Consider the following 22,368-nt stretch of genomic DNA (forward strand, 5'->3'; position numbering starts at 1 on the left):
AGAGTGACTCTGGAGAGCTGGATGGAGGGCCGGAGCGGGGCAAGGGTCGGGGGGGACAGGACACAAGAACACTTTGGATAAAGAGGGGCGGAAAAAAGGAACGGGTGCCTGGTGAAGTGGCCGGGGGGAAGGGTGATAGAAATGAACGGGTATTGGCGGGGCAGGGGTGGGCATGGAAACACCTAGAAAAAACATGGAGAGGCTCTTGGCCATGGTCACAGCCAGGTCAGGCTCCGGGAGGTCAGAGGAGAGGGCTCAAAGAGAAAGGTGTAGAGAAAGCTACATCTGGGGGATGCGCAGGTACCTGCATGATGCGGACATAATCGGTGCGGCGCAGCTCGCTCTCCTTGACCACCTTTTTCCTGAGAGTGGCCAGGTTTCTCTCCAGGTGCTCCCGCTGACGGGCATACTCCTGCTGCAGGTCCGTGTTCAGCCCTGCGATCTCCACCTGATGGGCCAGCCGGGCTTCTTAAGGAGGGAGCGGGGACCCGGGAGAGAAGGGGGGTTGGGGAAAGGGAGGCAGAGCTCACCATGTCTGCCCGCTGCACGTACTTCTCAAAGAGAGCTCGGACCTTCTCCTTCAGGAGCCGGGGTTCCTGGATGTACGCTACGCAGTTGTGAAGGTCTGTCTTAAACCGTCTGACCAGCGCCTCCAGGTCCCGCTCCTGCGATCAGAAGGACTTAGTCTGGCACCACAGGGGCTCTGCAGGGAGCGGGCAAGGGCGCAGGCAGAGGCACATGGCAGCAGGAAGACAAAGGACACCTCATCTGGGACTCAACAGTTGACCGCCAGGGCCCGCAGTGGACACAGACACCTAGGCAGGTGTGTAGCCGAAAGACAGACGTACTAAAACTCGGGGGCGGCTGCCTGGACAGCCTCATGTTTAAAAGGCCGCACGGCAACTCCTGGATTGCCTCTGGGTCCCTTTCAGGACCACACCTTAAAAGATGAAAGGCAGTGTGAGTGGTCACCCGATTCCTTCCTGAGCCAAGACGGACCGTATTGCTTCTCTCTAGTGGTCCTTGGGCCAGAGCTCCCATGTCCCCCTTCTTAGCTCACCCAGGGTTTATTCTTCCAGACAGTCAGGAGGGCTGCTGTGAGCGAGTAGTGGAAACATGACCAGATTGGGCAGATCGGTTCAGCTGCAAACTTGGGCCAGAGGCTCGTTCTCCCACCCTCCTCTTGCTGACACCCATCCTCCTCTACCCCTGACCTGGAGGCTCTCTCCTCCCTCTTCGCTCCCACGGCCCTTTGTTCAGCTATCATAACCCTTCATCTTGCATTACAATTAATATGCACACACCGCAGATCCCCTAGCAACCTGTTCGGGTTGTAAAGGGCAGGACCTGTGTCACGTTGGTTGCTCTGTGGCTTCTACTGTTACCTAGCCCAGAGTCGGTGCTTCATGTGGGGAACGGAGAAAAATCCATCTGATTCCACAAACACGATGGGGTGCCCTGTGCTAGGGAGTGGCGGCACAGCCACGTCCCAGCCCGGGACCAGAAGACCTAGTTCCTTCCCAGGGCTGACTCTCAGTATACCACTTAGCTATGGGCACCGGGTGACTTTTCTTAACCTCCTCATCTCTCTGGCCTTATCTACCTTATTTATTACCTAAAGAGACTGGACTAGACAATTTCCGAGGCCCTCCTTGCCTCAGTGTGTTTTTTGTTTGTTTGTTTGTTTCTTTTGGTAGTCAAAACCTTTTGCCACTGACTACAATGACCGCTCGAGCATATTCCTTCCCGGGGCCAAACAAGCCAATGCTGCAAGCGTCCTTATGAAACCGGCCCCGCTCCCTTTGAGCACTTCACCCAAAGTCATCTTAGTCTCAGTCATGTAGATTTGCATGGGCCTGAAACCAGGCAGGGCTGTGAGCAAGTGAGGGGAGAGTTAAAATGGGAACGTATCTTAGCAATGGGCTGGCGCCGTCTCTCCGAAGCCAGCTGCCCCTTGCAGACCGGTGCCAGATCCTAAATCCAAGATCCGCCAGACTCTGAAAATCCTCACACCTTCTGTCTCTCTCTGCGCATCTCCTGATCAGTGGCTCTTAGTTTCTGCCACAGTTCCGTGATGTTCAGCTCCAGCTGCGTGTTCTGCTTATGGAAACGCTCCAATTCTGCTTCCATCTACGGAGAACAAGGGGATAAAGTCAGGAATAAGAAAGTAAGGGAATACAAACAATATTTGGGAACTGAAGCCTATCGGTGGGAAGGTGTCCCCAGCTACCAGGACATTTCTAGCTCCCACCTATGTCGTCTGGAATGAAACCATATTCCTAACTCCTGGCCACCCCGGTAGGCCCCCATCCCTTGGTGGGTGTATTAACCCAGATCATGTGTTTCTATAGCCAGCCTCAGAACTGCCCCCTCCGAGTTTCCGTTCCTTCGGCCATGCTGATGACCTTCTTTTCTTGACTCTCACGTACTGGGACCTGGAAACTGAGGCAGGGTTCTGCACAGAAGCACCTTCCTTGCCTATTTTATGAAACTGTGTGACTGAATCTCGACGCTTTGGGGCCGCAAGCCATCAGAGTCGATCCCAAAGCACAACGTTTTAAGGGACCAGCAGGTAGGCGTCCCCAGCCTAAGGAACCTCCGTCTCATCATTCTGTTGAAAAGGTTGTAAAAGTACAGCTGAGGAGACTATCTCATCTTCCAAAGAGAAGGAAGAAGCCACCAATGAGCTTCTGAAAGATTTTTATTCGTTGTTGCATTTGTATTAACCAAAGACGCATGAATGACAACTGGAGCTTCTGATTAGGACGAGAGCAGGTGGAGGTGAATTCTCAGTTGATCCGATTTCTGCCAAAAGCCAAGGGGGTGAGGTTTGCTTGACACACCGTATCTGGTGGACACTAGTATTCCTGTTAATAGAGAGGGGCGCTATTTTGGGGGGATGGGACAGGTCACTGGGTTCTTTAGTGGCTGGATGGAGTAGCTCCTCTAACCTATCCCAGGCCCTTCGGTCAGATTTCAAGGCTCCTGACCATCTTTGGGGGTATCGGAAAGCCCCGATGCACCACATTCACGTTCTGGACACGAAGGCGCAGCTTGCAGGAGAATGTTATCAAACTTATTGGAAGAATCTGGATAGACAGAATAGCCCTTTGGCTCAGCGCCTGGCATGAAGTCAGCACTCAGTATTCATCTGAACGAGTGAATGCGCGGCCAGTGTAGAAGGCGAAGGGGAGCCACGGTGAGGGAGGAGAGGGGTGCTTGAAATAGCCTGCCTTCTGGAAGAGGAATGAAAAGGTAAACGTGCCACGCTGGCGCTACATCAAACCACCTTGTGCAGGACACAGGGAGTGTGGGGACGTGCGTGGCTAAAGAACGAACGTGTCCACTGGAGAGGGCTGGCAGCCACTACCGGCACGGGGATACAGAACTGATGAAGACGGAGCGTCCGTCTGCAAGAAGCCGTGAGGTCTAGAGGAATAAGAGGGAGGATCCAGGTAGAAAGTACCCTCTGCGTGCAGAGGACGCGGGGAGGCAGTGCCCGGAAAAGGGATGTTCAGTCAAGTTCCACAAGACAAATAGGTACTAGAGGACAAAGTGGAGAAGGGGAGTTCCAGGCGGAGAGAGCAGGCCACGCACAGAGAGGCCCAGGGCCATGGGCAGCCGGGTGCCTCTCTGCCGGCTACAGGTGGTCCAGGGGGCTGCATGTGAGGGAGGGAGAGAGGGTCTGGAGACGTCGGCTGAGCTGGATCATGCAGGACCCAGGGGCAGAGGCTCACGTGGGGAGAAGTTGTGCCTTCATGCCGCCCAGAAGTTTGGCCGTTATCCTGAAATCTCAGAGCCCTGGCAGGTTTTACCGAAGGGGTGGCATGGTTTGCGCCTTAGAAGGCCTGATGCGGAGGTCCTACCGGAGACAGCACGACTGGAGCCGGGCACACCAGTCAGGGGTGAGAAGGGGCCCAGACCAAGGGAATGGTGGCAGAAAGAGAGCAAGGCGCTTCTCCAAGGTCATGTCTGAGTGCCTACAGCTGGCTGTGCCTCTTTTTCCATGGTCTCGAAGCCAGCAATGACAGATGAGGTTAGAAAGGAAGTAATACGGGCAAAGCCTCAAAAGCCACTGAGAACAAAAATAACGTATTTCACAGAAAAATTGTGAAATATGCTGAGTTTGAATAGCTGGCCGGGCAGCTAGGAAACTAGCCAGTATGTGGGAACAAGTATCCTTTTCCTGGTGGAAAAGCCCCATCTACTTTAACATGTGTTCTCCTCACACTCAGTGACTCTCGGTGGGGGTGGGGGCAGGAAACAGGTATTTTACCCCCAGAGGATATTTGGCAACATCTGGAGACATTTTTGGTTGTTACAACTGGGGGGAGGGGAGGGTTGCTACAGGCATCTAGTGGGCAGAGACCAGGGATATTGCTAACTATCTTCTAGTGCATGGGACTCCCTGTGACAAAGAACTATCCGCCGCAAGATGTTAAAATGAGAAAACCTCGCACTAGATGAAAAAACAAGGGTGTGAAGTAAAACGATAAGGTTCTGAACACTCCCTAGGAAGCAGATAGTCCCATCGCACTGAAGAGAAGCTGGAAAAGTATATGTGCAGGGAGGTACCGAATCAAGGAAGTATTAGATTTTCATCCACGGAGGAGGGTTTACAGCTTCCTTCTTGGAGGAAAAAGAACTTCACACGAGATCCACAGCGGGTGGGCCAAATGGGCCTCTGACCTCCTGAAGGAAGCTCCAAGGTCAGAGGCCTCCAGGGGAGGAATCAGGTCCGGACTTCAGCCCTGGTGGTAACTGGCGTGGCGTAGGAGGGGCCCTGTTTGAATCACTCTCAAGGTGCAGGCGTATTCCCTGCTGAGGGTCAATGCCGTGGTCGGCCCAGTTACTGACGGGAAAGTGAATAATCCTTCAGGTGTGTTGGGGTGGATAGTAACTGACCCAACTGTAAATCCACTTGACAAATGAGGAGGGGGCCCATGGGATGGTGATTTCCAGGGGCTGGCAGTACACTGACTTTCCAGGCAAGTGGGGCCTCTGCTCTTTTCTGGGCTGCCATTTTTGGGCCCTGAGGTCACTCAAGAATGGCAGGAGGCCCAGATGAGGCAGCTCTGTGGTTGGCTGGGAACATCCTGCTTTTCTCCAGAGGCCAGGAGAAAGTCACTGGCACAATGACAAACCATCTCTGGACACTCTAGCCCTGGACTGATCCTACCACCTGGCTTCTTTCCTGGGCCTCCTAGAGAAAAGGCTTTGCTTTTCTACACCAGAGCTCCTGGGTATCCAATTCTACTTGGGCCATCGATGCTCTCTGACACACTTTACTTGTATCCTTGCTCAGCACAATGAGCGAACGTGGATGGGGAGTGGGAGGCCATTTTGGATAGGGCAGCCTGGGAAGGCTTCCCTGAAGAGGTGACAAAGGAGCCTCCACATGGAAGATACGGAGAAGCCGCCAGTCATAATCTGAGCACTTCTGGGCAGAGGGAGCAGCACTGTAAAGGTCCAAGATGGGAAAAGCTTGGCAGAACTGTCAGAACTGTCAGAAAGCCTTTGGGCTGGCGCTGGGGGAGGGAGCCTGGAGACAAGATTGGAGAGGGGTAGCAGCTGAATCATGCAGGGCCCTGGTAGGGGGTGTGGATTTTATTCTAGGTGAGATGGGACACTACTAGGGGTTCGCTGTGGCCTCTGTGTGGAGAGATCAGACTGGAGGCTAGACTCAAGTCCAGATGAGGGATGACAGAGGCTTGCACCCAGGTGAGGCAGCAGAGAGGAAAGAGGGCTAGATTTGAGAGGTCTCTGGAAAGACCATCAGATAGGCACTGGCGATCATTGGATACAGCCATTGTGGGGGGGGGGCGGGAAGAATCAAGAAGACTCTACACTTGTACCTTAAGCACGTGGGTGGATTGTGGTAACTTACTGGGAAACAGGAAACAGAAGGGAGGGGAAGGCAGGAATTTGGTTTTCGATCAACCATGGACCTCACGGCTGCAATCGGCTTAAGGAGATGCACTGTGAATGGGGTGGAGGGACCAACGGGGGCCACTTGTACCTCGATGGAATCTCAGGAGCCCTTGTCCTGTTGATCTTGCTTTTAATCTCTCCTCTCTACCTTCCTCCTGTCTGCTTCCCAGAACACATACTTAAGGCTGCCACTCTCCTGCTCAAGAGACTTCGCATGACTTCCTATTCCTCCTCAGATGGAGTCCAAACACTGCAGCTTTGCATACGCCCCCACCAACATTTCCAGACTGAGAAAAAAAGGTTCATTTGGAGGAGGGTGCTTTCAGATGCGACGGGCTGGTGGCTGAGTACACACCGCCCCCTGGTGGCTGAAGGCCCAAGAGCCGCGGTTTCCCTCGGAGGGCCCGAGCACAACCTAAGGTCCAGCCGCATGCCAAATCTTAAAGCATTCACTCCTGCACAACTGAGTCCCCGCTGGGCCTCTCCTGTGACATCCTCTACAGAGTGAAGGCCCGCATACCCTGGGACAAGGCAGGGATTGGGAGGAGGGGTTTTTCTTATCGCCCCCCCCGCCACCCCCTTGCTACCCCAGCCAGGAACCGTTGGGGAGGCAACAGTAGTCCAGGAGGCCAGAGTGGTTCAGATGGTTCTCACCTCCTGAATCTGTTCCTTCATCACCTTGATCTCATCCTCTCGTGGTTCTATTTGCTTCTTCAGCTCCTTTATTTTGTAGTCGAGTACAAACTTGAATTTCTCCAGTTCTTGGTTTTTCTTTTTCAGATCATAGATGCGCTTCTCCTGTGGGCGAGATGAGAGAGAAGTAAGAGATGGCAGGAGGCTCCGGTATATGGAAACCTTTTAGGGAAAGGACATAAATCCTGTGACCTGACAGAGGAGGCCACAGGCTGCTCTCCCGGCTGGGGGAACAGAGGCTGGCTCCCCCACTAGGGCCGTAGCACTGACTCCTTGGCTTCTGTGCCGGGACTCAGCATTCATTCACTCATTCAAATATAGCTTGTAGGCGACTGCATTTTCTAAAGCTGGCCTCAGCAGCATCTCCCATCCCACAGGCTCTCTGCAACGTGACCATATGCTTCTCCATCAGGAGGGAAGATCTAATTCCTTTCTCTTGCATCTGGCTGGACTTACGGTTTGCTTGTAACCCAAAGAATGCTGCTCAAGTGATGCTGTGTGGCTTCTGGTCTAGCTGAGAAAAGGCTAAGCAGCTTCTACCTGGTTTTCTTAGAACTTGTGCTCTGAGGGAGGCCATCTGCTATGGAGAAAGTTCCCCTACACTGAGAATCCCCGGCTGAGGAGCACAATGGCACTCTGGTTGACAGTCCCCGTGGAGCCCAGCCTCCCAGCCACCCTGGGAAGTATGAATGAAGAAGCCACCTTGGATGATGATCTTCTACGCCCAGCTATTTGTGTCATCCCTGACTGAAGCCCAGCAAGGCCCCTGCCATCAGGGACAAAGATAGGCCATCTTGTTGTAGGCTGTCCAAATGCCAGCCCCACAGAACCTGAGAGAATAAAACAGCTGTTACTGTTCTTTTGTTTTGTTTTTCTTAAGTAGGCTCCACATCCAGCACGGAGCCCAACGTGGGGCTCGAACTCGCAACCCTGAGATCAAGACCTGAGCTGAGATCAAGAGCGGATGCTTAACCGACTGAGCCACCCAGGCGCCCCAAGAGTTGTTGTTTTGTACCACTAAGTGGCCGGGGTCTTGCCTGTTGGCTTAAAGGGGATTCAGAATGTATCCAGGAGCCTAGAGTTGGCAAGCTATGGCCTTTGGATCAAATTTGGCCTGTTTTCATAAACTCATTCATGCATTGCGTATGGCTGATTTTACAACACAGTGGCAGAGCTGAGTAGTGCGACAGAAGCCATGCTGTGTGCAAAGACGAAATATTTACTACCTATGCCTTTACGGAAAAAACTTTGCTGTCCCTGCCACAGGCAATGGGGAGCTATGGCAGAGTTCTAAAGGGAAGAGTGACACAATTACAGAGTATGGTGGCAGGGAGCGGGGGTAGGAAGTGGGAAGGAAGTCCGTTAGACTGGTTAGGAGACTGTTGCAATTTTAGGTCAGGAGGCCTTAACCTCTTTCTTATCAACACCCCCCTTTGAGAATCGGAAGAGAACTTTGGACCCTCCCTACACAAACACCCAGGTACACACACAAACACTCACATGCAGAAATTTCATGCGTTTCCCCTTATCAGATCCCGAGGGGGCCCACTTCACAGGTGAGAAAACAAGGCTTAGAGAAATTGCCCAAGATCCTGTGGCAGATAAATGGCAAAGCCTGTGCTGGAACCCAATTAGCCAGGGCTAAAGCCCACCGTCTCAACCACTGGAGAATTCTGCCTACCCGAGGCAGGAATGGCGAGGAGAGAGGCAGGAGGGCACACATCCTGGATTTGCTTAGCAGGGGGCTACGAAATTTGGGTAAGCCTCACAAAATGTGATGTGCCTGTCTTCTAAGTGCTTTGTGAGAAAGGCATTCTGAAAAGCGATCCCAGCTTTCTGGGGAGCCTGGCAGTTGTAGGTCAACCGCAGGGAGTGTGCAACGTCTGTGGGGACGGTCACCCGAGGACACCTGGAGCCGTGGCGAGCAGGGGCCCTGCAGTCAGCCGACTTAGATTCTTATCCCAAGTCTGTCGCCTATCGACTGTATTACCTTGGGCAAGATACCAAACCGCCTGGAGCTCAGTTTCCTGAGCTCTACAGGGGTCCCTCATGGCCCCTGGGGTGGCCGGGAGAACTGAGTGTGGTGTGTGTACAGCAATCGGCCCAGCACCCAGCACCCAGTAGGCCCTTCACAGACCACTCATCCCCATCAGGTTAAATGAATGTGTTTCAAGCATTCAGGGACCCTCTCTCCGGAGCTTGGTTCTCCTCCCCTGGGTCCATCCATCTGGGTGGTGGTTGAAGGAGGGCAGAGGTGAGCCTTCACCTTATCTTGAATTGTCTCATCTCTTTCCTGGATTTCCCGCTTGAGGCCCAGGATGTCCTTCTCCAGGGACTTAATGACCCCTTGTAGCTTCACCTGCTCCCTCTTCAGGCTCTCAATGTCATTGGTTCGCTCTTCAACCTCCTTTTGCAGGCTGCTGAACTGCAGACACAAATGGCAGCAACAGAGATCACCAAAGTCTTTGTGCTTCCCTCCCTGCCTCCCAAACGCCGGTGAACTTAAAGAGGTCCCCAACACATCACCGACCTGTGACCTGAAAACATGTCTAGTACCCAACATTTCTGGGATTTTAGGAGTGAAGTTTTGGAGATTTGGGACAGTTTGGGGATTTCCCTGGCAGCACGAGTGATGTAGCATTCTGTCTGATGAGATCCAGTCCCATCCCCTTCCGTGAGGATGGGCTATCGGGGTCCCTGAGTGGACCCAGAGTTTTCCAGGACCTTGCCAACCTTGAAATGTTGGGATCCATGCCCCATTAAGGTCACAGATACTGTAACTGATGAGCCACCTTGGCCATGTCTAAGAAGGGAAGAGGACATTGTCCCTGGTTCCCTGGATTAAGTAGGGTGATTTCTAATATGAAGGAATGTGAGTTTGCTTTGAACTTGGCTTCTCTAACGCTGAACATTTTGGGGAAACTGTGGCAATTCCACAAGGATCTGTGAATTGAATCCCACTTCACCCCAACCATCAGTGACAATAAACATGTGTCTTGCCTTATAAACCAAGCATCCCACACCCCAGTCCTTCTGCCCACAGCTCCCTGCACTGAGACCCTGATGACACCTCTGGCGGGGACTTGACCTTTATCTCCGTTTCTACCTGAGGTTTAACTCTGAAAACTGACTAAATCCTTCTAGCCCATAAATGAAAGTCTGGGGTGTCCATCCGGTGTTGGGGCAAATGTCACTATTCCGGTGAAAAGGACAGAGAAGGGACAGTGCCACGGAGAGATGTTAAGGGTGCATCTGCCTGGCGGTGCAGAGACATTGGTAATACAGCCCTTGCCTGTGCCCAGGCCTGTCGGGGAACCACACGTGCGATACCTTCTTCCTCATGATGCCGGTTTCTCCTTTGAGTCGCAGGTTTGATTCCTTTTCATCCCGAAGCTTTTTCTCGTACTTGGTTTTGATATCTTGGATTTCTCGGTCTTCATCTTCTTCGATCTGTTTCTTGGTCTCTTCAAACTCTCGCAGCTGCTGCCTGACGTCTTCCTGTGCCTGGTTCAGGGAAGGGGGAGAAAAGGCACTCGACCCTTTTGTGCTGAGAGGGCGCGGGGTGAGATGAGCATGTGGGGCCTATCATGGGGAGTGGGAGACAGAGTGCTATTATAGAAATGGGAACCAAGGCCCTGGGTCCCCTGACCTTCCACTCTCCTGTCTGTCCTCTGCCTTCCCTTCTCTTCCTACCAGATGTGGCTGCAGGCTCCCCTTCAGTGACCGCCCTCCCAACACCCCCAGACCCGTTCCATCTCTGGTCTTCTTTATACTGACACCCACGCTTCCTCTATCTTTCCTCCACTGAACCTGTGACAGTTGTAATTTTATATTTGGGAAGTACTTGATTGCCTTTTCCATTAGATGTAAGCTCCTCGAGGAAGGAAACCTGGTCTATCGTGCCCACCACTGAGTTCCCAGGGTACAACCAGCACGGGCCCACAGTTGGTACTCAATACCTGAATAAAAGAGTGAAGCCTTAAAAAAATCTTTTTGAGAGAGAAAAAGCACGAGTGGGGGAGGAGGGAAGAGCAAGAGAGAGGGGGAGAAGGAGAATCTCAAGCGGGCTCCATGCTCAGCACAGAGCCTGACGTGGGGCTCGATCCCATGACCCTGGGATCATGACGTGAGCCAAAATCAAGAGTTGGTCGCTCAACTGACTGAGCCACCCAGGCGCCCCAAAAGAGTGAACCTTTAACTCTGCCCTCCTGCTCCTTAATCCAATCACCTGCACGTCCCCCATCACGTTGTGCTATATTGCAATTGCCTGTTGGACAGGCTCCTGGAAGCTCCTTGATGGCAGGGCCACATCTCTCTGCTCACCACCGGGAACACCCTGCACGGCAGCTGGCACGTCACTGGCGATGAATGAATGCAAGCCTGGAGCCCGGACGCTGGAAGAACCACCTCTGCCTGGTGGAGTCTGAGAAGTGACTCGGGTGTGACTCCTCTTTGCTTACTGCCCCCAAGTGGTGCAAGCTACAGATCCTTTTTCTCTCACACTGACCCTGGCATTCTCCCAAACTGCATGTACCATCCCTGGAGTGAGTGTTTCAGGGGTGAAGAGAGACAAGATGGTTTTCAAACTGGGTCCCCAAGAAAGGCTTCTCCCTTTCCCCACCACACGTCATCAGGCCCTTGCTGGACGGAAGCCTGGCAAGGTGTGCTCTGTGTCCCAGAGTCGCCCGCCAGCCGACTGCTCTTGCTCTGGTAGATGTCGCTAAAAAGGAGAGTAGGCCAGCCAGGTTGGCGAGAAGGCATGCCAGGTGGAAGCTCCCTAGGGAAGCTCTGAGTTGAAATCTTTGACTCAGAAGAAGAAATGGTTGTGATCACAGTGTGGGTCCTGGGAGGAAGGCCAGCCTCTCTCCCCTCAGGGCACATTGATTCCCTCCACCTCGGCCCCCAAGGCCAAGCTCAGATCAGTTTACTGGAGGTCAACAAACATTTCTGGAGCATCTAGGATGTGCCAGGGGGGCCCTGGTTTGAAAATCAGTGATGGGTGAGCCATAGTCCTTGCCCTTGAGAAGTTCCCCCGGAGAAAGAGATATTAACACAGGACGCTACCGTGTAGGCCGTAAGAGAAAGGGGTCTGAGGGCCTGAGCACACAGAGAAAGGCTTGCTCAGCCCTGTGGGAGGGGACAGGGGTTAGCGAAGAACTCCTCCAGGAGTTGGCTCCTGCCCTGAGTCTCTGTAAGGGTGGGGACGAGCTGCCAGGTGAAGAGAATCATCCAGAACAGAGGCTCAGAGGTTGTGTGGGAAACGTGGCCATCCCACGTCGTTGGGTGGGAAGAAGCCGGACGGGGCAGCAGGACACGGGGCTGGGGAGGTGGGCAGGGCCAAGGCGGGGTGGCTGTGCCAGGGAACATCCCCACTGGCTGTCGGAGCTCAGCCTGCTCTGTCTGAGGCCCATGCTGTCAGGAGACCTCCACCCTCCACCTCTCACCTTGCTTATCCGCCACTGCCTGCTCACTTCCCAGCTCACTGTGGACTTCTGGGTGCCACCTCAGTCCTCCTTGCCGTAACTGGGGGTGGTTACAGAGGGTCCTATAATGTCCAGGGTGCCTTGACCTTTACCTCGCCTCTACCTGAGCCACCCACTCTCAGGTCCATCCCCAGAATGGTGCCACCTCGGAAGCCTGAAAATCCAGGCCCTGCTCTCAGCACAGCTGACTTCTCTGTTGGCCCCCCAGGTACGCAGGCCCAGCTCTCAGGCTCACCACGTCCCCTGGCCCTGTCTTGATTCCTCCACTATCTTCCAGGCTCTCGGTTCTTTACCCCTCTCTGGCCTGGACCGGATGGCTGTTCAGCAGACCACCTGTATTTCTAGGCGGCACAACTCGGTCACACCCCAGCTGTGAATCAGGGCTGCTCTGCGTCCCCCTCGCTCACACACCTGCTTGCCGAGCCCTGCTGGGGAAAAGCGCACGGCCTGGTGGATTAATGCTGCTGGGACTCAACGTTTACAACCTCGGCTGGGCTCTCAGCTGCATACCTGCCAGACGTCTTCTCGGTCATTCCCTTCCAAACTCATTCCACACCTTCAGGACTCTCCCGCCCCCTCACCTACAGTACGCCATCTGTTGCAATTTCATGCAGAAAAGGCGGCCATCTGGCTCTTCTCGGTTTTCTCTTCATCTTGGGAAACTAGCTTTTTTGGCAACCCAAACTGCTTGAACATTCCATGACTTTGCCTGCCTGCCCTTCCCTCCTGCATTTCCCCATCTCCTGTTCTAACTCTTATTCTTCCTGGGTCTCATTAGCTCCTGCAAGCCTTCTCTGGCCTCTCAGGGAGGTCTGCATCCCCCAGCTACCCTGTGCAGCCCTCTCTTGAGTATCCATCTGTGTGGCCGCCTCTCTCACATGACTGAAAACCAGGCCCCGGTTTTTCTCTTGGTCACCCAGCACTCAAGCTGAGTTCTAAACCAAGAAGAGACCATCTGTGTTTGTCAAATCAGTGAAGGACGGATTTCATCTTGTAAGGCATAAGAAGTTGCTAAAGGGTTTCAGGCAACCACCTTCCCCATTGTTTAGGGCCCTCGTTCCTCTCCAGGTCCTACAGGCTTCTAAAAAGGTCTCTCTAGGGGCACCTGGGTGGCGCAGGCAGTTGGGCGTCTGACTTCGGCTCAGGTCATGATCTCATGGGTCTGTGAGGTCGAGCCCCACATCAGGCTCTGTGCTGACAGCTCAGAGCATGGAGCCTGCTTCAGATTCTGTGTCTCCCTCTCTTTCTGCCCGCCCGCCCCCCACCCCCTCATGCTCAGTCTGTCTCTCCCTCTCAAAGTAAATAAATATTAAAAAATAAAAATAAAAAGGTCTCTCCAGTCCTTAAGGCTTGAAGGTACAGTTAGGCTAGGACAACAGATACAAACCTAGAATTTCAGTCCCTAACACGGAGCACCTCCCAGCTCACTGGGCCCACTGGTCTAGGGGAAACAAACAGTGTAGGGCCTAACACAAGGCTGGATGCTAAAAGCAGGGAGTGGGAGGGAAAGGAGTTGAAGTGAGCTTTCCCACAGCTCTTTGGGCTGTTCACAGGCCAGGCCTGCAGGATGCACAGCAAAAGGGAGGTACGGCTCAGCTTCCGGTGAGTACCTCTTCCAGAAGGGTGGTTTTTTCCTGAAGTTTGGCCTCATAAAACTCCGTCAGCTCCTCCAGGGCCTGGCTCTTGGTCTCATCATTATCCCGAAGCTGTTTCTCATACTCCTCCTGCATCCTCTGGGACTTGAGCTGCAATTCCTGGTACTTCTCATATTCTAGAAGCAACTTTTGGTTGTTGCAACACTCTGGAGAGAAGCAAGGAAGGTTATTTCACACTGGACAGGAGCACCCACCTCAGGGCCACCCAGGAGCCTTTGGTGCCCTCCCACCCACCTACCAGCACCAGCTGAGACTCAAATACCTGCCCAGCTCTTTCTCACCTGCCCTCACCCCATTAGCTGGTCAGGCAGCCAAACTCCCTCCCCTTGTTGGCTAGGCAGAAGGTTTCCAGGAAAGGGCTGAGGGGTGTTTTAGGGAACCAGGGCCAAGAAAAATGTCCTGAATATGCAAAACAGTTATTAGCACCTCTTCTTACAGAAGACGAGTGAAAACTGAGGCTAGGTGAGATTTGGTGACTCCTTAGAATACCCAGAAAGTATGTGGTGAGCCTGAGACTCAAGGCAGTCTATCAGGCTCCAGACCTGCACTTTTCGGTAACTCCTACTGGCATGCAGTAATACGTGTGTAATGAACAAGGAAATGCACAGGAGTAAAATCCACAGTGAGGTCCAGGGGATAAATGCAGCCTGTTTACAGACAAAGCCAGATTACCTGGGACTTCTGTTCGGTCCCAACGGTGGTGGGGGAGGGGGGACACTCTCAGACTTTTGTCCCCACGCTACCACGTGGCCTCTACCTCGGGACTCACCCAGGTCCTGCAGTTCCTGGCTCTGTTTGTCTAGGAGGTCGTCAATGCGTTCGCGATGGAACACATCCTGCTTTTCTTTTTCTGTTTTTAAAACCTAAAACACAGAGTCAGCTGTTCTCATTTCCACGCATCTGCTGAAATCACCCCAGGGCAACAACACGTTTTATAAGTGACATCCTCCTTCACTTACAAACGTTTCTCAAGCCTGTCATTTTGCACCAGGCACTGTTCTGTGAGCCACAAGCAAGCTATCGCTTTTTATTTACATTATATTCTGCTCTGTAAGTTCTAGGCTTTATTTATATCCTTCCTACTAAATGGGTCTTGTCAATGATGAGTTCAGTTTTGGACATGTAGCAGATGGATTTTGAGGTGGAAAAAGTAAGGATTCATTTGAATTCTCTGTTGTCTGAACAGTGCTGTCAACTAAATCCTTGGATGTGTTAATGTGTCAGCTTCTAAGAAGTGTTTTCTTTAATAGAGCAGGAAAGCTCCTTGCAGGCAGAGGGGCGCTCCCAGGAATAACTTCGAGTTGAGCTTGTGGAGGGCACCACGTCAGTATTTGTTGACAAAGGAATAAAATAATAAAACTAACAGCCAGGGGCTTTTTTTTCCTTTTAGCTAAACTCTCTGACCCATGGCGATAACATAAAAGAACAAATACCCTCTAAGCCAGGGGTTTTAGATGAAGGGCAAGACAGATTTGTGAACAAAGGGGGTTATTCTGGGAAGTTCTGTAGATCAAATCTGACTACAGGAGGGACCATTTAGACTAATTTTATTTAAACTACTGACAATCCAGAAATCAATATTCTGGTAGCTCTTCTTTTTCTACACTTTGCTTTTCTTGTTACCTTTTTCATTTTGTTTTTAAGTAAGTTTCTCTTGATCACAGAGATAATATATTCTCATTGTAGGTGATTTGCAAAACACAGAAAAGTAGAAAGAACAAAATTTAAATTACCCAGAATCTCAACTTCCTGAAGTAATCACATTGCTGGCTATTTTCTTATGAACTATTCTATGTGTATTTATTTTACTTAATTAATACCATTCACTACGGTTTTGTATTCTTCTTTGTTCCACCTCGCACTTTGCTGTAAGCATTTCTGATGTTAGCAACTATGCTTAAAAACCACACGGTATCATATAGTTCATTGTTTGGGCTTGGCTTGGGTAAGGGAGGGCAGTTCCTTCTGGAGTAAATTGGCAATGTCTCATTATTTGTGGCTGTCGGCTCAGTCTCTCAGACAGACCTGGTTTTTCGTTTTCAAGGACTCCATTTCCTGCAGGAACTTATCTGTTAGCTCCTTAATCTTCTCAGTATAGTTCATATCCTTCAGTCGCAGCTGATACTCATTCTCCATTTTTAACTCTTCCACACGAGTCTTCAGCTCCAGCATGATCTGAGCCTTTGGGAGAAGGACATCAGAGTCAAGAACATTCATGGTGGGGGTGAAGGGGAATATTTAACCCGGGGCCTTGAGCTCTCTGAGATCTGCGGTTCTGCTCAGCCTCAGACTCATGTGTCTCAACTAGACCCTGTCATCTTTTCCCCACAAGACCCACGGGCTAAAAACGAGGAAACATATAACATATGGGTTTCCTCCTCTGCCCTCACAACATCCATTCAGTGAGCCCTACTGGGTGCTAGGCATGCCGCTAATAATTCTCTCATCTTCAAATACGTGTTAATGTCACCTGTTAAATGAGGTCTACTTGGGCCACACTAGTTAATCCTGCGACCCTTCCCTTCCCGTTCCCGGCACTCACCACCCTGCTCACTCTGCTCATTTTTTATTATTTTCTTAGATCTAGGCACTTTCTAATATAGTTTACTTATGAATTTATTGTCCTTTGTCTTCTTCCTCATTAGAATTTAAGCTCCAAGGGGCGCCTGGGTGGCTCAGTTGGTTAAGCATCCAACTTCAGCTCAGGTCCTGATCTCACGGTTCGTGGATTCGAGCCCCGCGTTGGGCTCTGTGTTGACAGTTCAGAGCCTGGAGCCTGCTTCAGATTCTCTGTCTCCCCCTCTCTCTGCCCCTCTCCCCACTCCACTTGCTCTCCCCCACTCTCAAAAAATAAATAAACATTTAAAAAAAGAATTTAAGCTCCGGGAAGGCTGAAATCTTTGTTGGCTTTGTATACTGATACATGCCTAGTACCCAGAAGAGTGCCTAACACATAGTAGGTACTTGAGAAACAGTGTTAACTGTGATTCCTGCCCCCATCGACTCTATCGTCTACCGAGGAAGCCAAATAAACACATCATTACAAATTGTGATGAGCGCCCAGAGCCAGGCAGCTTCCCAGGACTGTCAATCTGTCCCTCTCAATGTCTGTTATGCCTCTTCTGGCCTCACTAACATTAATTTAGGTCCTAACTCGTCCTGTCTTGCTTGTTCCTACATCTAGTGATTTCTTTCAATCTGTTGCATTCCCTGATGTCAAAGTTTTCTAAAAATACTGTGATGCACACACCCTTCATTTCCTGAAAAAGTTAATGTTAATAACAGAGATGGTGAGCACACAGGTGTTTTCCTCTCACTCATCCATGATCACCCTCTCCCCCCCTCCCCCCCCCCCCATGCATCCCTGTCTCATCTTTTCTGGTCTATATCCCCCATAGCCATGGACAATTAGAGAATAATGAACGTGTGATGCTCATTTCTGCATTCCTGCCCAGAGGACAAGTGTGGCCCTGGCACACAGGAAGTACTGAGATGAGGGATGAACACAGGTTGCATGTGCAAAGTCAGGGATAAGAGTGAGGACGCCTGGTCAAAGCTCTGTGTGTGATGAGGTGCAGGTGGAAGGCAGAGGGAGAGGAGGCCGAGATGGGGTCAGACCATCAAGGTCGTTGCCGGCCATGATAAGAAATTAGGATTTTCTCCTAGCGGTCCTCTAAAGGTCCTTGTCCAACCTGATTGAGCTCACTCTGGTCTCAGAAAGACCTCTCTGATGGCAGTGTGTAGCCCAGGCTAGATTCAAGCACTAAGACAGAGGGATTGGTGGGGAGGGGGTACCGCATAGTACAGGCAGGGGATGGGCAGGATGGTGGAATGGAGAGATTTAAGAGACAGATTTGAGGGAACATGGTGCCTGGCGGGGTGTGGGGTGAAGGGTACGTGGCCACGGATGAAGATGGTCTCCTTGGTAGGATGCTCCCTACGAGTGGCACTTGGCCTCTCCTGATTCACTGCCTTCTCCTGGGTGCCTAGCACAGGGCCAGCAACATAGCATTAAGTGAATGTTTATCAGATGAATGGGTCACCCCGGGGTCTGCCTCGGACTAGTGGAATACATTTAGTGATGGTGACGCTGGTTTCTGACACGTTGTGTCTGGGCCACATGCTCATCATCCTTCCTCAATCCGTGCACCTGGCCGCAGACGAGGCTCTCTTGAGGTCATTCCCTAACTTACATCTATCAGTGGGTCCTTAGGAACAATTTCCAAAGTCTGAAACATGGTGTAAAAGACCCTCCAGCTCTGCACACCCTCTCACCTCTGGCCCCACCTAGCATCTTCCCCGGAGCACCTGTCTCATCCTTCTGCACACTCACCCCTTGGTGTGGAAGAACCTTTCCCATCTGTTCAGGAAGGCTCCGTCCAAGGCTCACTTACTTCCTCTGGTACCACCTGGGTTGGGTCAGGGTCCCTTCCCCTGTGACCCCAGAGCATCGTTCCTTCATAACACCTGTAACACACTTAGTTTCCCTTTTTAATTTTACCTATACCTCCTTCCAGGCTATGAGCTCAAGGCCCCCACATGTCTTTCATTTCTGTCATCCTAGACCTTAGTATGGTGCCTGGCACATAACAGGGCACCTCTGTAAGTAGTGGTTGGATGAATGAATGAGTAGGTAAATCATGTTGTGAGAGATAGTTACATAGAATATCATAGAGTCTCAAGAAGAAAAAGAGAGCTGGGAATTCTGAGAAATGTGACTTTTAGAGGACAGGTGGAGAGAGAGCAAGGAGGGGGGAGCTGGGAAGGACAGGGAGGTTTACAGGGAGTAAGACTGCGGTCTCTCACATGCAGAGATAGAAGGGGCTCCAGGAGGTGAGCAGAACAAGGCCAAGCTGGGGGCTGGCTCAGGAGTCAGCCCAGACACCTCAGGCCTTTGGCACAGCCTGGTGTCTCCTAGTTGTCCTTTTCCCCTACCCTTGGGGAAGAATGGGGGAGAAAACAGAGAGGAGGAGGAACAGAAGACGTGCTTGCCTTCCTGCAGGAGGTCAGATCCTGACTCTCATAGGCTCTCCCTTATCCTTTCCTCCCACTTTTCCTTTCCTGCAGAAAGTTCCAGGGAGCTCTGGTAGGGATCTCTGGGAATACCTGGGTCTCATCATCCTGCTTTGGGGCCATTTTGCCTTGCTGCTCTGATGGTTTTCTCATCTCTACTTGACTGTGTTTCCTGATCACAGGGCCCATGCCTGTCTTTTTATACATGCATCCGCAGTACCTAGCAAACAGTAGGTAGTCAATAAATGCACTCTAGATCCTGGATGAACAGCAATGAATGCATAGCTCTGCCATTCTCTGTAAGCCTCGTGACTTTCCCATCCCTTTGGCATCTCCCTTAGGGAGCGTGGCACAGAACTCTCAAAACACGTCTTCCCAGAGTGTTTAATGCATTTGCAGCAGGGAGGGCCCTTTGGGGTAGTGATGAAGAGAGTGGGCTCTAGATTAAATCTCGGTCAGAACTCTGGTCCTACTACACTTCACTTCACTCCTCCAGAGTCACTTCTTAAAACATGGGGAGAGTAACAGTATCTTCCTCACAGAGATGATATAAGATTTAAATAAGAAAATACTTATAGAGTAATTAGTGCAGTGCTTGGTTTGTAGAAAACCTAAAAAAAAATATGCTGGTTATTATTACCTTTACTGTTTTATTATGAAGAGAACTGGTTTTCAGGGACGTTTTCTAAATAACTTTTTTTTATATAAAGAAGGCTCTACTAGCAATTATTAAGTTTCCCAGATACAACGGGTATAGTCAGCTTGTCAGTTCAATTCTGTAAATACCGATCGACTGTCTTCACGTGTCTAGCATGGGCTAGAAACTGCTGGTCACCCAAGGGAACTGCATGTCATGGCTACTGTCCTCAAAGAGTAGGAAGATGAAAGGTAGTTTCACAGGCTACAAGTGGAGCAGAGTGTAAGTCAAGATGACCACGTGGCAGGATGATGGGCAGGGTGGGGGTGGGAAGACATGTAGCCGCAGTGAGGAGGGCAGCATGATGGTGGGGGCAGGGAATGTGCAAGGAGCCGGTGGGGGGGGGGGATCTATGCTGGGCAGTGGGGGGTAGCCAGGCTACACAGGCCCTCGAATGCCAGTTCCAGGAGTCTGGACACAGTCTGGTAAGGAATTTCCACGTCTCTCTTCGTTAGACCCAATTCTTACCTTCTCTTCCATGTCTGTTTTAGTAATGAGCACCTCTTCGGCAAAGCCCACCTCCCTCTCTCGCTTGATTCCTCGACCATCCTTATCAAAGACCTTCCAGGTAAACAGGCAGCCATCTTCAGCAACAGTCAGCAGGAATTGGTCATCAAAGGTGAGCAACATCTGAGGAGAGAAAGAGCATGGAGAGGAAGCTTTCAGAGGTCGTGGGTGACCAGAACTGAGCTGGCTGTGTGCAGGGCCTCCATTCAGGCAACCCTGGGCACATCCTCACGGGAAGGAAGACAGGATCCTGGGTAAGAATGAGATACATCTCACAAGCTTCTGTTCATAAATAAAAGAAGCAAGACTGGGTCATGTCCTCTGTGGATTTGGAATCTGAAGAGTTAATTATTATCTAGATTATAAAAAGAACTCTCAACACTAGACAGTAAAAAACCCAAACCAACTAGAGGGTGGGCAAGAAATATGGAGACGTTTCGTCAAAGAGGTATCCAGATGGCAAAGAGGCACACAAGAAGATGTTCACCACTATTAGTCATTAGGGAAATGCATATTAAAACTACGGGGAGATATTACTACACACGTGTTAGAACAGCTAAAATGAGAAATAGTGACAATACCAAATGCTGGCAACGATGTGGAGAAACTGGATCTTGCACCCATTGCTGGCGGGAATGGAAAATAGCTTGGCAGTTTCTTAAAAAAAAAACTAAACATAAATGTATCACATGATCCAGCAATCATTCCCCTGGGCATTTACCCCAGAGAAAGGAAGGTCCACACAGAAGCCTGTACGTGATTGGTCATAGCAGCTTTATTTGTAATAGCCCAAAACTGGGAAAACAGTAAACTATCTTGCAATAGGCAGATGGCTAAACAGATGATAGTGCATTCCTGCCATGGAAGAAATGAAGTATTGATACATGAGAAAACTTAGATGGAGCTCGAGGGTATGCACTGGGCGAGAAAAGCCACTGTCAAAAGGTCACATACTGTACCATTCTATTTATATAAAATTCTTAGGGCGTGCGGGAAAAATAAATAAAATTCTTTTTTATTAAAGGTGTATTTATTTATTTTGAGTGTGTGTGTGTGTGTGTGTGTGTGTGTGTGTGTGTGTACAAGTGGGGGAGGGGCAGAGAGAGAGAGAGAGAGAGAGAGAGAATCCCAAGCAGGCTCTGTGCTGTCAGCGTGGAGCCTGATGCGGGGCTCGTGAACCATGAGATCACGACCTGAGCCCAAATCAAGAGTTGGACGCTTAACTGACTGAGCCACCTAGGCGCCCCTATATAAAATTCTTAAAATGACAAATTATGGAGGATGCATGACATGTTCTCTCTCTGAAAAAATAAACAAATAAATAAAATGACAAATTATGGAACTGGAGAACCAACAAGTGTTTGCATAGGACTAGGGAGGGAGGCGGGTGAGGGGTGGGTGGGTGTCACTATCAAAGGTAGCCCGAGGGGGCTCTTTGTGGCCATGAAGCAGTTCTGTGTCCTGACTGCAGTGCTGGTTACAGGAATCTATACATGTGATAGAATGGCAGCGAAACACACACACCTATTGTACCAACGTCAATTTTCTGGGGTGATATCATACTATAGTTACAGTAGATACAATTATTGGGGGAAACTGGGAAACTGGGAGAAGGGTACACTGGACCTATGCCATCTTTACATTCCTATGAATTTATAATCATCTCAAAATAAAAAGTGAAAGCAAAAGAATCAACTATGAAGATGCCTTCTCACCATCAGGAATGCGCGTCAAAACCTTACAAATGGGGGTGCCCGGGTGGCTCAGTCAGTTGAGTGTCCGACTTTGGCTCATGTCATGATCTCACGGTTTGTGAGTTCGAGCCCCGCATCAGGCTCTGTGCTCTCAGTTCAGAGCCTGGAGCCTGCTTCGGATTCTGTGTCTCCCTCTGTCTCTGCTCCTCCCCCACTCATGCTCTGTCTCTCTCTGCCTCTCAAAAAATGAATAAACGTTAAAAAAATAAAAAAAAAAACCTTACAAATGGCAATGTTCTTTCACTTGGGGCTTTTACCCCTGTCTAGCAATTTAGCCTTTAAAATAATCAGAGATGCCCACAGAAATCTGTAGAGCAGAATATTAGAGTTCATAAGGTCATTTAAATGCCCAGTTTTAGGGGCATTTGGGTGGCTCAGTCGGTTCAACATCCAACTCTTGATTTCAGCTCAGGTCATGATCTCACAGTTGTGGGATTGAGCCCCGTGTCGACCTTATACTGGGCATGGAGCCTGCTTGAAATTCTCTCTCTCTTTCCCTCTGCCCCTCCCCTGCTCATGTTTTTTCTCTCTCTCTCTCTTTAAAATAAAAAAAAATAAAAATAAATGCCGGGGTACCTGAGTGGCTCAGTCAGTTAAGCATCTGACTCTTGATTTCAGCTCAGGTCATGATCTCA

The 22,368-nt window shown here is 50.6% G+C and overlaps 1 protein-coding gene across 1 annotated transcript in view; it reads right to left on the reverse strand.

Moving 5' to 3' along the window:
* Window positions 1–22,368, reverse strand: part of CFAP57 (cilia and flagella associated protein 57) — a 69,846-nt gene that overhangs the window by 16,936 nt on the left and 30,542 nt on the right. The window contains exons 11-20 of the mRNA XM_047085240.1: window positions 19,941–20,102; window positions 15,788–15,943; window positions 14,532–14,625; window positions 13,718–13,908; window positions 9,955–10,128; window positions 8,891–9,049; window positions 6,586–6,729; window positions 2,014–2,130; window positions 531–665; window positions 305–448 (exon numbers count right to left, since the gene is read on the reverse strand). Coding sequence (XP_046941196.1) covers window positions 305–448; window positions 531–665; window positions 2,014–2,130; window positions 6,586–6,729; window positions 8,891–9,049; window positions 9,955–10,128; window positions 13,718–13,908; window positions 14,532–14,625; window positions 15,788–15,943; window positions 19,941–20,102 — 1,476 coding nt within the window. The remainder of the gene's footprint in view (window positions 1–304; window positions 449–530; window positions 666–2,013; window positions 2,131–6,585; window positions 6,730–8,890; window positions 9,050–9,954; window positions 10,129–13,717; window positions 13,909–14,531; window positions 14,626–15,787; window positions 15,944–19,940; window positions 20,103–22,368) is intronic.

The sequence above is a fragment of the Lynx rufus genome, unplaced genomic scaffold, assembly GCF_022079265.1.
Source record: "Lynx rufus isolate CCGP_SWC_20201006 ecotype Redwood Valley unplaced genomic scaffold, mLynRuf1.p SCAF_2, whole genome shotgun sequence".
Classification (NCBI taxonomy): domain Eukaryota; kingdom Metazoa; phylum Chordata; class Mammalia; order Carnivora; family Felidae; genus Lynx; species Lynx rufus.